At 42.2% G+C, this 15,585-nt stretch overlaps 2 protein-coding genes across 3 annotated transcripts in view; one reads left to right on the forward strand and one right to left on the reverse strand.

Moving 5' to 3' along the window:
- The first annotated feature begins 1,012 nt into the window (after positions 1-1,012).
- LOC148900507 (serine protease 23-like) lies at positions 1,013-7,396 on the forward strand. Its single transcript, XM_088992279.1, has 2 exons — positions 1,013-1,259; positions 4,369-7,396. The coding sequence occupies exons 1-2, from the start codon at positions 1,234-1,236 to the stop codon at positions 5,540-5,542; spliced, it is 1,200 nt and encodes a 399-aa protein (XP_088848405.1). The 5' UTR covers positions 1,013-1,233; the 3' UTR covers positions 5,543-7,396.
- Positions 7,397-7,459: 63 nt separating this feature from the next.
- The window catches only part of tmem39a (transmembrane protein 39A), a 28,735-nt gene continuing 20,609 nt past the window's right edge, over positions 7,460-15,585 (reverse strand). For both annotated transcript variants that reach the window (XM_088992277.1, XM_088992276.1), the window contains exons 5-9: positions 13,718-13,872; positions 12,670-13,027; positions 12,400-12,587; positions 11,129-11,249; positions 7,460-10,414 (exon numbers count right to left, since the gene is read on the reverse strand). In XM_088992277.1, coding sequence (XP_088848403.1) covers positions 10,178-10,414; positions 11,129-11,249; positions 12,400-12,587; positions 12,670-13,027; positions 13,718-13,872 — 1,059 coding nt within the window. In that variant the 3' untranslated portion in view covers positions 7,460-10,177. The remainder of the gene's footprint in view (positions 10,415-11,128; positions 11,250-12,399; positions 12,588-12,669; positions 13,028-13,717; positions 13,873-15,585) is intronic.

Here is a 15,585-nt window from a genome sequence, read left to right on the forward strand (position 1 = left end):
CTGGCTTGTGTCCCCTTGTGGCTCGAGACCAAACAACTCGATGAACGTAATAAAGATGAAGATGCTCAGTAAAAGGCTCCCAAACACAAAATCGGCACAGCAACAAAGATATGTGAACTCATTCACTGCCATTCCCAAATATATTCAGGAATTGAAAATATGACTTGGAGCGCCATTCCCGAATTTGTTCGGGTTTTGGTTTTGCTTGTTTGGGGGGGGGGGGTTGCCGATAAAGCACTGGTCAGACCTCTGGCAATGGTTTTCCCTTCCACGAGGGGGCAGCATTTGCCTTTTCTACAGCTGCCCTCATTTCAAGCTCACACAACTCCAGACCCATATAACGTAGGAATTAACTTTTTTTTGTGTGATGACAGAAGCGAGTCTAAGGTTTCTTACGCTGCATTGAATGTTTATGTACTCCTCAAACTCAATATTCTGTTGGTCCTGCAATTTGAGTGAAAATGACAAAAACCCTGGCATTGGAGTGGACACATTTTTCCACGTCTGGCAGTGATTGGGTTGAATGACTTTTTTCTGATTATATGAGTGAGATGTTTGTGCATTAGTTTTAGTGACACTCTAAGAAGCTCCTAAGGAAAATGGACAAAGCAAGAGTTGGGTGGCTCGACTGACAGCAGCAATTAATTTCACGGCGTGTTTTAGGCAGTCATGTCGCCATTTTTTTTATTAGATGGATTAAAAAACGTTTAGTAGCTGGATTGTGTGAAGATACACACCTTTCAGTCTAACTGAAAAAATACATCTGTAATAAGATAAAGAAGACAAAATCATGTGTTCTAGAAAATGTGTTTGTGAAATGAACTTATTTCTATTTTTGAATGTGATGTCGAAGTTGTCATTAAGAATGACCCAGGTCACGTTTTAAGTTTTGTGCACGCAGATGTGTCGGATCAGAGAGCGCCTTTGTGAACACGGCGCGGCGTCCACTCGTAGTGTCACGTGACTGATCTGCACAATTTCTTTCTGCAGATGTGATAGTGGGGACAAACGCGCAGCGGGAGACCTCCTCCGTCCTGCGTCCTCCTCCTTCTGCAAGCACCCACTCAACGGTGCAGCAGCCCGCAGGACATTAGTGCTCATTGTCAAAGGGCAGCTCGATGCATCGGCTCGAGCTTCGGAAGGCGACATCGTGACCTTCTCCTGCCACTCAAAAGTTGACGATATAAATTGCTAAAACTTTCCGAGGACGGTCTGGGTGATCTTGGGTGAAAGATGTGCTCCCACACTGGAACATCACGGTAGGTGTGTGGGTGTGTGCGTCCAAATGAAGTGTATTTTTCTGCATCTGCTCTCATCTAAATTATTTACCTGTCAAACTTACCTATATGACTCGTACTGGGCTGCAGAGGTTAAAAGTACTCAACCCCCGTACTTAGTTAAGACACTCATCTACACAGGAAATTCACATTTTCCTTATATAAATACCACAGGCACAAAAAGTACTTGTGAATGTGTCAAAAGAAATCAGACAGTGATTCAATTCTTTTTCCTGTATTAAATGTGAACATAAGTACAATTGAAAACAATAGGTGTCAAACTCTTTTTCGCGGGCCACATTGTAGTTACGGTTTCCTCTCGGTGGCCATTATAAATTTGAGGACGCCATTAGAATGTTTCATCCCCTCCACATATTACATACAGAATGCACACAAAACTTACGAATGACTAGTTTTGAAATCTGGAGTAAAAAACAAGAAATACTGTTTCTGTGGTTTACATGGGACAAAGTGAAATTTAGGTTCGGACATTAGCAAGCATCACGGAACTTGACATGCTTGATTTGCTTTCACGGGCCGATTTAAGGGTTATGGCAGGCCAGCTTTGGACCCGAGGCCTTGACTTTGACACCTGTGGTGTACAGCTTGGATCACAGTAGAAATGGACTGTCCCTTCAAAACAATGCATCAGACAGCCAGCCATTTATTACCCAGTAACCAATGGCAACAAAAGTGAGGACACCCTGAAGTGACATTGTCCCAACAATTTTTCCTCAATGATGTAATGAAACTCATTAATTTTACAAGATATCATGTTTGAATCTTGGAAAAGTTTAGGAAAAAGGTTGTGGTTTACATCAGACAATTTGAAATGTTGGTTCGGAATTTAGCTAGCATCGTGGAACTTGACATGCTTGATTTGCTTCCGAATAAAATGATGTGGTAGGCCAGATCCGTTTGTTGACTTTGACATCGGTGCTTGAAGATACTTGTAATAATAATAACCTTCTGCGCAATAAGAATACATATTCAATGTAAATGAAATAGGAAAGAGCAATGATGTTTATGATAATTTGGCAAACAGAAACATGAACACAAAATAGCCTCTCCCTTAACTGCGGGGTGGCACGGAACATCCTCCATCGGTTTTGCCAACGCTTGATGTTTTTTTTCTCCACCTTATAAGAGCCCAGATGTCAAGTCAGCATCAAGCAAGATCTCAACCGTAGTTGACGTCACCTCTCTCCATTTACATCTTTTCTTTTACAGCATGTCGTCATCCACTGAGGTTGAAAAAAAGAAAGATTTCATTTTGACTGCATAAGGAGCAGAAAATCCAGATATCGGTTTTAAATGTAGGGAGTAAAATAAAGGTCAAAAATGAATAAATACTCAAGCATAGATACCCAAGAATCTATTGAAGTACTCCCCATGACTTCAGGTTTTGAGAAGTTAATCTTTTTCAATGAGATACTAAATGTGGGTGTTTTAAAAGTGGCCACATAATGAAAAAAATGTTGCTCAAGATGCTGAGATTCTAACATTGTTCAAAACCCTCGTCCCTATGACAACAACGTGCTGTATGCCTTCGTCTCATTTATGTTTCCGTCTGTGCGTCCTAAATATACTCAGCCCATGAAAATATTATGAGGGGAGTTATGTCGACTTAAGGCCAATCTCGAAAGGACACTGGGGATTTTCCATGCGAGTCTCTGAAGGCTTGAACTTTGCCCTGTCTGACATATTGGCCCATTAAATACAGTGCGTGTTTGCGGCTGCTAAATTCCGACGCAGATGAAACGCTCTCCCTCAGCTCCCATAAGGTTAATTTTAAATCCATGACGCCGCTTTCCAGAATGTGGGCATTTTTCATGCAGTCTTGGAAAACATGCGGGACCGGAGTTGGTTAAACTCTGGTTTAGAATTTGCTTCAGGTCAAACTGTTGTTTTTTTGTTTATTAGTTAGTTGTCACTACAAACATGCAAATCAAACCTCTGAAGATAGAGGACACTGATTCGCTGTGGTGACCCCTTGAAGGGAACAGCCCAAAGGAAAAGACGTGGAAGACATAGTTGTCGCTCTATTGTGGATTTTCACCTATGACAGATGTGTCTGAAATCCCTCGCGTTGAATCGGGATTGACCAGTGGTGGACCGTCAAGGCCTGCAAAGCCTTCTCAGCTAGCCTAAAATATCTGAATCACAGACTGATGTTAATTACAGTAAAGCCTCGTTATATCGATATTCAAGGGAGTCCAAAAAAATATCGATATAACCGGGACTAGCGATATATCCGACCCTGTTTGCATGTAATTTTCTCCGTGCGTGCATAGAAATAGTATCGATATAACCGGGACTATCGATATATCCGATATCGATATAACGAGACTTTACTGTATATTTTGTCCATGAATTCTTATTAAATAATACCAAATTGTCTTTCAGCTTCCTTTCATTACTTTTCCCCTGTTGTGCGGCTTCCAGACGTGTTTTTGTATTTCTGCATTTAACCAATCACATTTCAGCCATCATTTGTTACCTGGGTCACAAATCTACCAGGACACCTTCACAATCAGTTCTCCGAGCCCAGTCGCATTAAATGTGCCGATCAAACTTTGCTTTGACCAATCAGATTTCGAGTTGGCAACCCAAAAGGGGTAAACAAACACCTTTTTAAAGACGCTGGTCAATGTCAGAGTTTTCGCAAACTATGATTGGCTAGTCACTAGCCAATCAGTTTGCAAAAACCGCTCTGGTTACAAGCTGCTAGTGACAAGAGCATACTGGACAGAGCTAGCACGCTGTATCAGTAACGAGCTGCATACGCCAATATATTGTGTTGATTTCATAGCGGTTTTGTCAACTCACAATGGCCGAAGGAGGAGTAGAATTGAATTTGGTTGGAGGTTTACTGTTAAAGCCGTTTTCAAGAAAAAACGGACAACACTAAGAAAGGTCGCTCAGTTATTTCGTGGCTAATGGTCGCCTCTAGTGGACTTGTAGTAAATCACACAACACTTTTTATTCACTCTGGTAGCTGTCATCAGACGTAGCACTACTGAAGGCCTAGCAATGAAATTCACAGCCCGCCACCGGGATTGACATCTGACGTCCTCTGCTCCATCCACAGGTTGGCCTCCATCCACATGATTCTCTTCCTGATCATTCTTCCAGTGGCTTTCTCCTTCTCACGACCTCGGTGGATTCTTCAGCGTGTCCCTGTGGTCCTCCCACAGCAAAGCGAGAGTCGCCCGGCCCCACACTTCCTGTCCCAAGCACGCCTTAACGTCAGCTCCTCGTGTGACCCGGAATGCCACAAAAAAGCGCCTTTGCCTAGCTACTGGGACTTGCGGCAATTTCTGGCTTATGAGACTCTTCACTCAGACGGCCGACTCACTGAGACGGCCATCGGTCTCTACGGTTATAATTTAGGGTCCAACAAAAGCCCCGCGTACTCCTCGGCGCCGTCTGAGAAAGGCCAACGGTCACATGCCAGACGAAAGCGTCAGATCTTTGGCCACGATGGGCGATACAGCATTGCAGGGCACAACTTTGCGCTTAACTATCCCTTCTCGGTGGCAGTCAAACTGTCCACCGGATGTTCCGGGACTCTAGTCGGGGACCGGCATGTTCTAACGGCCGCTCATTGTGTTCATGACGGCAAAAACTATGTGAAGGGTGCTCAGAAGCTCAGAGTGGGTTTTCTAAAAGCCAGACAACGAGACCAAAATTCTCCAATTTCCAACTTGAGCAACCACGTCGAGAGCAGGCCAAATGGCGGCCCTATCGTGTCGGAGAAGATGAAGTTCCAGTGGATCCGGGCCAAGCGCACACATGTACCCAAAGGATGGATTCAAGGCAATGCCAATGACATCGGGATGGACTACGACTACGCGCTTTTAGAACTCAAGAAAGCCCACAAACGGCGTCACATGAAGTTGGGCGTGAGCCCACCTTCTCAGAGGCTTCCTGGGCGACGGGTTCACTTCTCCGGGTTCGACAACGACCGTCCGGGACAGCTGGTGTATCGTTTCTGTCAGGCCGGAGAGGAGACGTCAGACTTGCTGTACCAGCACTGCGACGCCCAGCCCGGGGCCAGCGGCTCGGGGGTCTACGCCCGAATGTGGGAAGGCCGGCGGCGGCGATGGGAAAGGAAGGTGATAGGTGTGTTTTCTGGGCACCAGTGGGTGGAGCGTCAAGGGGCGTCGCAGGAATTTAACGTCGCCGTGAGAATCACACCTCCCAAGTATGCTCAAATCTGTTACTGGATAAAAGGCAACTTTGTGGACTGTCGGGAAGGCTGACGAAGTGCATTATCGTGTTAACGTCGCTCACAGCACTGACGAAAAATAATCCCAACACTAACAGTGGCAACATATCACAGATACTACAATGAACCCAGGCAAAATCAGTCAATAATTGATGACCATCAAAAAGGATTTGCAATTGTCGAGAGAGGCCACAAAACGGTAGCATAAACCATTTTTCTTCAACATAGCCACTCTATTCAAGGCAGTTGTTGATACCAAGTGGTGTCTTTTTTCCAGCAACCGTGGAAATGTTTCTCACTTTCAATAGTGACAAAATGCTATTTCTTTCAGGCTGATCGTGTCTCATTAGTCTTCGAAATGGTAGATTGCATGACAAATAGTAGCTTTGGTCTTTTTCAGTTGAGTTTGAAAACACTGATAAAAAAAGGGGTCATGTAATTTACATCTTGAGTCCATCTTTTTCATCCCCGATTTTTTTTTTGTCATTAAAGAATGAGCAGGTGTTTTTTCATGTGCAAATGCGATCCGCAAGTGGCATTATGTATTGATCGCTGATGGATGGAAGATAGTCATTTTCCTTTTTTTGGCACACAAATCGATACAATTTAGTATTACTCACCTGGTCTGTTATTTTTCACATTACAATTGTCAACAGCAGTTTAAACACAGATTGCTTTGTGGGACACAAAGCAATAAAAAATGTCATAGAATCAGGTTTTGGAGATTTTCATTTTTTGTTTTAAAGTTTGACTTACCGAGGCTTGCACAATGTGGATTTTACCATGCGTTGAAATTTATAGCCCATAGCTAGTTTCATCAAAAAAAACGGAACCTTACCCTTAATTCATAAATATTACAAAATATTTTATAGTACTGTGCTATATTTCATTAGACTAAGTTATATTATAAAAATACATTTGGAACTGGCGCAAAAAAATCTTGACAGTTTACTTGCATGTCAGATTTTTAAAAACGTCAAATTTGCTCCTCACTTTATTTTATTCAATGCCTCAGGCGACAAAAATCTCTAAGAAAGGAGTTGGGGAAGGTGTTTGCATTCGTGGGGAATTTACGAATTTCTTTGTTTAGGTGTTGACGTACAGTAAACAGAGACTAAAATGTGAACAGCGAGCCTTGCCATTGCAACATTTGCGTTTTATCAAGAGTGTAATCGATATTTTAAGAAATGATTATGGTCAATTTGTCATTTCACACGATTTTGAGGTGTTGTGGTAATTAACTCAATTGCAAAGGAAAGGTTAAACCCCACTTTAACAAAGAGAGTGAGAACCTAAGTGGATTGGCCACTCTTCTTCCTCTGAATAAGATGTGATTTTGGAGATGCACTGATATAAAATGCAGCGTTATAAAAACTGAATAGCAGGACTGGGACAATTACTCTTGAAGTGTGATTGCACTGTTTGAACTTTTTCTACTGATCACTACGTCTCTTTTTGATGAATGTACAAGTGAGTTACCAAAGGTGCCATTTCATTGATTCTTATCGCTAATTATATTCTTTTGAATGACCAAAACAAGTTCTTTACAAGCATGATCTATTATGTCTGCTGAATCAAATCTTTGGAATTATTGCTGGGTTTCTATTGGCTTTCAGAGTTATCACATACTGTCACTCCCACACCCAAAATATCAAAACAAAATATTTTGTCAATTTTTGGTGGGTGGAGGCCATTCTATATAGAGTACATAACGTGTGATCTGTTTGAAACCCTCATTGAATGTTTTTTGCTCCTTCTCGGGGTACTCGCAACACATAACAAATGTCTTTTTTTAAACACTTAGTTTCACTAACCATTGTTAAATTGCATTACAGTATTCCAGAAATGTATAACTGGCAAATAAAATTGCTTCAGAGCTCTTTCTTCATCTGTGCATATGCTGAGTCATTTACACAAATACACACTTTGGTCATTTCAACATCATGTTTTATTTCGGATGCCAAAAAAAATGCTTTGGGTGAAATGAAAACTGTAAAAAGCCAAACTCTGAGGACCAGCTCCTTAAATTTCTGCAACACGATCCACAAAAAGGAAAATCGCATGCCGGGATATGTGAGAAAAAACTCAACTGAAATTGAAGTTTCATCAACAGCGGCATCTGTTTTAGCCTGTTCAATTTGGCAAGCGGTCACACAACTGAAAAGGAAATTTATTTGAAACACTTTCCGAAGCTCAAAACCTCAGCCCAACTTCATTCAGTAATCCAACAAAAAGCAGGCGTATGTGTTGTTTGAGCTAGCACTTAAGTGGGATGAACAAATTAATCACAAGGCAAGATGGCGTGTCCCATCATGGTTTACTCAATGATGGCAGGTCTAGTCTACAAGGATTTTTTGTCAAATCAACAGCACCATCTTCTGGAGACACAAGCTCCATTCAAGTTGACTCTAGCCAACTGCACCCAGAGTAAACGCTAAACCACAAGGCACCAAGAGACTCTTCCTCCTGAGCCTCACTCATCCTTAACCTTGACTGAATGGGTCATTGATGAATTCAGGCCATGGCAACCTTTTTAACTGAACCACAAAAGACATGCTTTGTCAGCAGATGTGAATGTGCGTTCAAAGGAGGCAACCTCAAGCATTAGAGTGCATGAAGGAGAAAGTGAAGTGAAAAGAAGCGAACTGCCGACAGACAATACATAAAGCGGCACTGAAAGAGGCAGTTGTGGATGACTTCCAACACGCTGCATTAAGCACCCATGTCATTCAACAATCCTTTGAAAGTGACTTCAAAATGGAAAGTGAGGGTTGTATTTTTGTCAATCTTGTGCTTACAAACACACAAACGCAGGGGCGATTTGGAAGGCAATTCAGAAGCTGACGGCTGGTGAAATTAAGGCGTGTGGCAACGACTACATGCAAAAAGAATGAAGAACAGCACAGCTATGAGGGTCGCATGACATGAGGAAAGACTGGTAAGGTCAAGGCCTGTGTTGACAAACAAGCGCATGTCCACTGCCAAAGCCCAAAAGAATACGCAACACAGGCGCAGATTAAAAGAGGAGCACGCAGGTTTTGTCAGCGCAGTGAGAAGTCCCAAAAAGTCTTGAGGAGAAAAAACAATCTCGAAGGGACGCTAAAACTAAGGCTCTACAAAATAGCATCTTGGCACGTACGACTCCCAAAATGTTTGGGATCAACTGAAAATGCACGCTAACCTTTGGTGGTGAACGTAAATTCGACATTTTTGAATGCACATTTCAGCCTGTTCAATGGCTATTTTAATACCAAGAGGAAAAGGGACAAGAAATGTGTGTTGTGTGTGCATATTGAAAGTTTTGGCAAAGAAAGCACCATTAACTGCATTTTGGACACGCAGGTGTATTGTAGATTGTAAATAATGTTATAAAGAACATCTGAAAACAATTGTTATTTTGTAATTATCACACGGAGAGTCTGCCAAAGTTCCATTTCATACAGCAATGAATCAATCCTGTTGTTGCCTCACCACGTGAGCCTTATTTTTAAAATATCACCGACTAGTCCGATGTGTTGAGAATGGCCGTTATTCTGTTTTTCGTTCTCTTGAAAGGTTGTGGATGGACTATTTTATTCCATTGATACTGTCCATATATTATTGATAAGGCCTGACGGCAGCTGGCTGCATGTTGGCACAACATGGCAACTCTGTGAGACAAATTTCAATTTGCAGGAAAACTAGAGGCCAACCGTCGGCCACTGATTAAAATTAGAAGTAGTTGCAAAAAAACAACAAAAGACACGCTGCGTGACAGTTCGGTGAAGTTGGGGTGGGCATGCCTAACATAGAGCGGAATGTCAAAATTCTCAGCTGGTGTTTAATCCACCAATTGATTTCCTGGTTGGCTTTAACGTGATAAACAGTTCTTCATTGACATCAATATCCCACCCCGTTGCTCAAGCAAGATATCAAGAAGGAAATGGCCACTGACGTGAGTGACACACTCAGAGAAACTGGAGAAATCAAAGAGGGATTTTGGGGAAACGGTGTACATTTTGCAGTACAACGCTTGTTAGACCACAGCAAGCTGTATTATTCGACATGTGCACTCAATAATTAAGAGCATGTCCCAGTTTATCAGCAAAGGTTATTGTGCATTTTAGGTTCATTCTAACCTTTCACTCGGAAACTTAACTTCTCGAGAGTCATGTAAATTGGCACAGACACCGTCCATCCACACTGGTGGGGTCAATCAGCAAGTGCCCGTACCCTCCAAAAACGATCTCGTCGCAGTGCTGTTGTGGACTGCAGCTCAGTATTTGAATGACAATTCAAAGCTAATTGACTCTAGGCAGTAAACGTTTGATTTGTCCTTGAAAAGGGCTGCATCTTTTGCCATCCGATATTGTTTGTGGTTTCAGGGTTAGAAGTTGAGGCCAATCAGGGACAGAATGCCAAACTGTTGACTGGCGCGTGAGAGGCTGTGCCCCCCTTTTAGCAACATCACAACGCAGGATGCTAATGTGGTCAGTGTGGTAATGTAACTTGAAATTGTATACAAAATAAAATATTCTTTTAAATAGGCTTATATAAACATTGCATTAAAAATATAACCGTATCAAAAGACGATTTAGGAGTTCGTTTCCCCATCCCTTAGCCTCCAAATGTGAGCGCCGACTCACCCAATCTTAACCCACCTCCATCACACACGACGTCAGGGATGTCTTTACTGCGACTTTAAGCCCAAACTACTGCTTAGAGGATAGGAGTAGGCTTTGCCCAGCACTATGCGGTCTCTGAGCAGCTTGAAAAGGACATAGTAGTTGCAGAAAAGAATCAGGCCCAGAGAGAGAGTGTGGTTCCAGCGCTCGGAGAGGAACAGTGAGTACAACTGATACAGAACCACGGTGGTCTCGATCCAAATGAGCAGGTTCAGGATCCGCAGTGGCTTGTGGAAGAGGAACTGGAACACCAAAAGAAAGGGCAAGGTCAAACAGGGGTGACCCGAACTATCGTAAAATGCATACAGCACCTTTTGGTTTTCGGTCAATGTTGGTTTTTCAGGGTTAGAAAATTCAAGTACTGAATGTCTGCAAGTACAAAGTAAGTGTGGCTTATTAATTTTTTTGGTCAAAATGGCGACGGTTGGCTTTTGTGCTTGAACTCATGATAATAATCCATTTCATTTCTAAGCGCCTTTCAAAACTGTCATGGTCACTTTACAGTCACAGGATAATTTTTTTCTGTGGGTGAGCAGCGGCAGCCACACGCGCCAGCATTCGCTCAACCAGGAAGTAACTCAAACAGATAGAAAGCTAGCTAATAAATAGCTAAAAGCTAGCTCATAGATAGCTAAAAGCCATACAGCTAGCTAGCTATATAGCTAATACAGACCTAGCTAGATAGTTAGCTAGCCATCCAGATAGCTATAAAGATAATATATATAGCCAGCTAGATAGCCAGCATATAGATAGCAAATAGATAGCAAGTTAGATAGCTGAGAGTCTAAGGTTTCTTACGCTGTATTGAATGTTTATGTCATCCTAAAAGTCAATATTCTGTGGGTCCTGGAATTGGAGTAAATTGATTGAGAAAAAAGTGCTAGCGCTGGTGCAACCCTTAATCGGTCAAGCGAATCATTAACAAGTTACTATGATATATGAGCGTATATACTCACATAAAATCTCGCATGTGAAACATCAGAGGGCATAGCAACATTATATGGTCCGATTGCTTTATACAGACAGCGGCTGTGTCGTACCAACACCCCTTGAGGCCAAACAGTCTGCTCTGACCATCTGAGAAGGGGAGAAAAAATATGCATCAATCGTGAAGCTTGACTCATTGGCTGCCATTCCCGAATTTATTCGTAAATTGAAAAGCATGACGTGGAGCGCCGTTTCCGAATTTGTTCAGGTTTTGGTTTTTCTGCGGATAAAGCGCTGGTCAGACCTCTGGCAATTGTTTTCCCTTCTGCGGGGGCAGCATTTGCCTTTTGTCCATGTTAGTGCTTTGTTCCAGTTTCAGCTGTGGTTAAAGCGCTATACAAATCAATATGTATGTATTACAGTGATACCTTGGTTTACGAACCCCTTGGCTTACGAATTTTTCGGTTTACGAATGTTACATTTATGAAAACATTACCTTGGCATACAAACTATTTTTCGGGATACACACGGCGCTGCCACATTGAGTGATGTGTCGTTCGCGAACGAGCCCGCTGTCCTAACAAGAAAATGGTGGCCAACTGTTTTGTCTTCTATTCCCCGCCCCGTCTTCGGTTAAAGCCACGTGATTGCTCAAGAACGCAGCAGTGGGGGGAGGGGGGGGGGTAAACATTAAAGAGACAGGCAAATGACAGTCCTCATCAAGTGTTTAATGCTGATGAAACCGGCCACTCCATTCTATAAAGCCATCAACAACCATCACAAAGGTTAATAAAACGACTTTATTATTTAGTACAGTTTATTTATTTAATTATATTACCATAGCACATTTATTATAGATAAAATAAGGTACATTTTGTGTAGTTTTAAGGCTTAGAAAATTAGAAAGTAGAAAATTATGTTTTATGGAGACCTAGGAATGGATTATTCTCATTTTAATGGTTTCCTATGGGAAATTAATTTTTGGGATACACACTTCGCCTTACACACTGTCTGGGAACCAATTAAGTTCGTAAGCCAAGGTGTCACTGTATATTGTTTTTGGACAGCCACCCCTTTTTCAAGCTAAGATAAGTCGAGACCCATATAATTTAGGAATTAACTATTTCTTGATGATTAAATAAGAGGGTCTAAGGTTTATTTGGTCCTAAAACTCAATATTCTGTGGGTCAGGCAATTTGAGGGAAAATGACAAAAACCCTAGCAGTGGAGTGGACACATTTTTGCACATCGTCTGGCAATGAATGAGTTAACAACCTCTGAGACAGAGATGGTCACTTACAAATGCTGAGGTGTGTTGCTGTAGGATCCGTGCTCCAGCTTCTGCCATCGGCCCAGGTGGGCCGCAGAGCGATGCAGCAGGTCGCAGTAGTTCGGGGGCAGCAGCTGGCTCATCAGCATCACAAAGGCATTGATCCACACCATGATCAGATGCTCACAAGACCAGCGCATGTCGTAGTATTGGGTGCTCTGGGGGAAAAAAAAAACAAATGCGACTCTTTACTTTGAACGCAAAGATGCGTTCAAACAAAGCAGAGGGGAGAGAACCTACCCTCACAAAGCAGAGAGGCAAGAAGGCAACGTAATAAGCGCTGAACAGCGAGTTGAACAGGACTTCCTTAATGCGCCGATTAAAGTCGCTCTTGAGCTCCTCCACCTCGGATCGAATCAGCTCAGGCGTGTGAATGTGCGTGTGCGGTGGGCAGGTGTGCGTGGGCATGTGTTGCGGTGTGGAAAACTGTTCTCTTAGGTTCTCTCGTAACAAGAAGAGGAAATCCCGGGGCCGAAAGAGGGGAGCGTCCGATAGGTCCGCTTGCGGGTGGTCAGATGGGTAGTCGCAGTCGGCTGTTGATGTTTGGCTCTTGACTCCTTCCTGGTGGAAACAGCAGAGCGGGACATACACACCAAACCTAAAAACAGGAAAGGGGGCACAAAGTCATCGTTGTCATACATCCGAATGCGACGTACGTGAAAGCTTCGATAGCAGCCTACGGTCACAGGGGAATAGGGAAATACAGTATAGACATTTTGGACAAAACATTAAAACACAAAGACCAATAAAAAATAAGTCAAACTGAACGAAAATAAAGGGATCATGAGAATGGATTGGTTGACTTCATGGTTTAATTGAGCCTAATCAAAATGAGTTTTGATGTGGTTTTCGGTTGAAGGACTTTTGTCCATGTTAGCGCTTTGTTCCAGCTTCAGGTGTTGTTAAAGCAATATATAAATCAATATGTATTTTATTTTGTACAGCTGCCCCAATTTCAAGCTCAGATAACTCCAGACCCATATAAATTGAGAATTAACTATATTTTCTGATGAAAGAAGAGCGTCTAAGGGTTCTTATGCTGCATTGAATGTTTATTTAATCCTAAAACTCAATATTCTGTGGGTCCTGCAATTTGAGTGAAATGACAAAAACCCTGACACTGGAGTAGACACATTTTTTTTGCATTTGGCAGTGAATGAGTTAATTTGGTATCTATGTTTTTGGAATGCGGGAGGAAAGTGAAGTGTTCAAACAGCTTTGTGGAAAGCAATTTGAGCATTTCTTGGACCTAGTGTTAGCTTAAAAAAAATCAGTACGATACACTCACGGGTAGCCAAGGAATAGGAGGTTGAGAACAGAGTGGTTCTTGCAAAGGTTGACCAGCGTCCAGCAGAGCACCCAACAACATATGGTGAGCAGACACAGTCTTGCTGCAATCAAAACCAAATAGCAGAGCAGCGATCCCCTGCTGCTCTGAGATAGCTGGACAAAAGTAGGAAAGACATTTTACTGATTTTACTAAATTCAAAATACTTCTGTTTACATTCAAAGCCATCCATAATCTTGCCCCCCCTATCTGTGTGACCTGCTTCAAATTTCCGTTTCCCCTCGGTCCCTCAGATCCTCATCCTCTTTACATCTATGTGCCTTCTGCCCGTCTCACCACGATGGGGTTCAGAGGTTTCAGCCGTCCCGCTCCCAAACTCTGGAACTCACTTCCACCCAACATCCGTAATATTTCAAATCCCACCTCAAAACCCATCTGTTTAAAATTGTATTCATGGTCTAGTTCAATCAGCTATTTTATTATTTATTAGTGATGCGTCCAGCGACTCTGAGGCGTCCATGCGTGCGCCGAGCTTCCAGGGCAAACCCCGTGTCGGTGCGTGTACCGCTTTAAGAAAGTCAGTTTAAGAAAGTGACCACTACCCGAACCACTGTTTATGCGCACTCAGAGTTGCAGCGCTATATGTCAGCAGGACATGTTGCACGCACGGAAGACCCGCTCTTATACTGGAAGTCCATGGAGGCAACATTCCCTCACCTATTTATATTGGCCACACAGGTGTTGTGCACACCGGCCTCTTCGGTGCTTTGTGAGACAATCTTCACAAAGGCGGGGGAAATTGCCTCATAAAAAAAAGAAATAGACTGAGTAACAAAACGCTGGAGGAACTATTTTTTTGGAATAAAAATCTTTAATTACAATGAGTCCACTGTCATTCACAACACCTACTTAGGCATTCAGACAGATATTCATTTAAATTATCAACTGCGTCTCGAATATCAAATATTTTTTAATGAAATTATGTATATGTAAAAATAATGTAAGTGAATGCCTAATCAATGGAATTGGATAACATTGGTTTGACAGAGCAGTGTCTCCTGCAGGTCCACCAGGTGTCAGTTTCAGCAACACAGTGTCACTGTGTCAAAACGATACAGGATGCCTCATCTACCCATCATTCATCATTTATAAAATGATAAATAGTAATTATTATTTTATTTATGATTTTATTGTTGTGTGTATTGTTCTTTTGATTGTAAAGTGTCCTTGAGTGTTCAGAAAGTCGCTTGGAAATTAAATGTATTATCAGATCATAAGGACCCATACCCTTCTAACATCAGATTATACTAGTAGTACCTTGAGTTACAAGTCTCCCAACTGCTGGATTTCTTTTCCGTCTCCGTTTAAATTTAGTCGTGCGCCTCAGACATCACAACATTCGTTCATCAACAATTCACGCGATTTATTCACAGTAAGACTAGTGGTTTCTGTTGTTGATAGAGTGTTTATGCACATTAGTAAACATATTACGTTATTTCATGTTTAGATTAAGTAAACATATGTTTTTTCATGTTTAGCTTAGTATATATTATGAATTGTGCACGTTTAATTTCAGTCTAATTTAGTTAAATAAAACTATCAGTCTTATTAGTTCAATAGTCGTTGGGAAAAAAGCAACAGCTCCAACTTCAATCTGAGACCCGCCCAACGCTGAGTTGTTTGTAACCGATTGGACGGGAAAGGTCGACTTGTCCGCAACTGATTGGACAACAGATCGCCACTGTGTATGTTTAAAAACTTGTCAGAGCGGGAGCTCGGTCTCTTTTTGTCTCTTTTGCTCTTTGTTCTCTTTTTGCTCGTGTGCTCATGTCTTCGTCCCACCGAGACGAGAAGTGCCTTTTCTGTCT

This window comes from Hippocampus bargibanti, linkage group LG03, assembly GCF_051943395.1.
Source record: "Hippocampus bargibanti isolate YZ-2025 linkage group LG03, ASM5194339v1, whole genome shotgun sequence".
Taxonomy (NCBI): domain Eukaryota; kingdom Metazoa; phylum Chordata; class Actinopteri; order Syngnathiformes; family Syngnathidae; genus Hippocampus; species Hippocampus bargibanti.

Coding starts and splice junctions, on each gene's coding strand:
- LOC148900507 (XM_088992279.1), top strand. CDS start 1,234: ATGTGCTCCCACACTGGAACATCACG. Junction 1,260..4,368: donor TCCCACACTGGAACATCACG/GTAGGTGTGTGG, acceptor CTCCATCCACAG/GTTGGCCTCCATCCACATGA.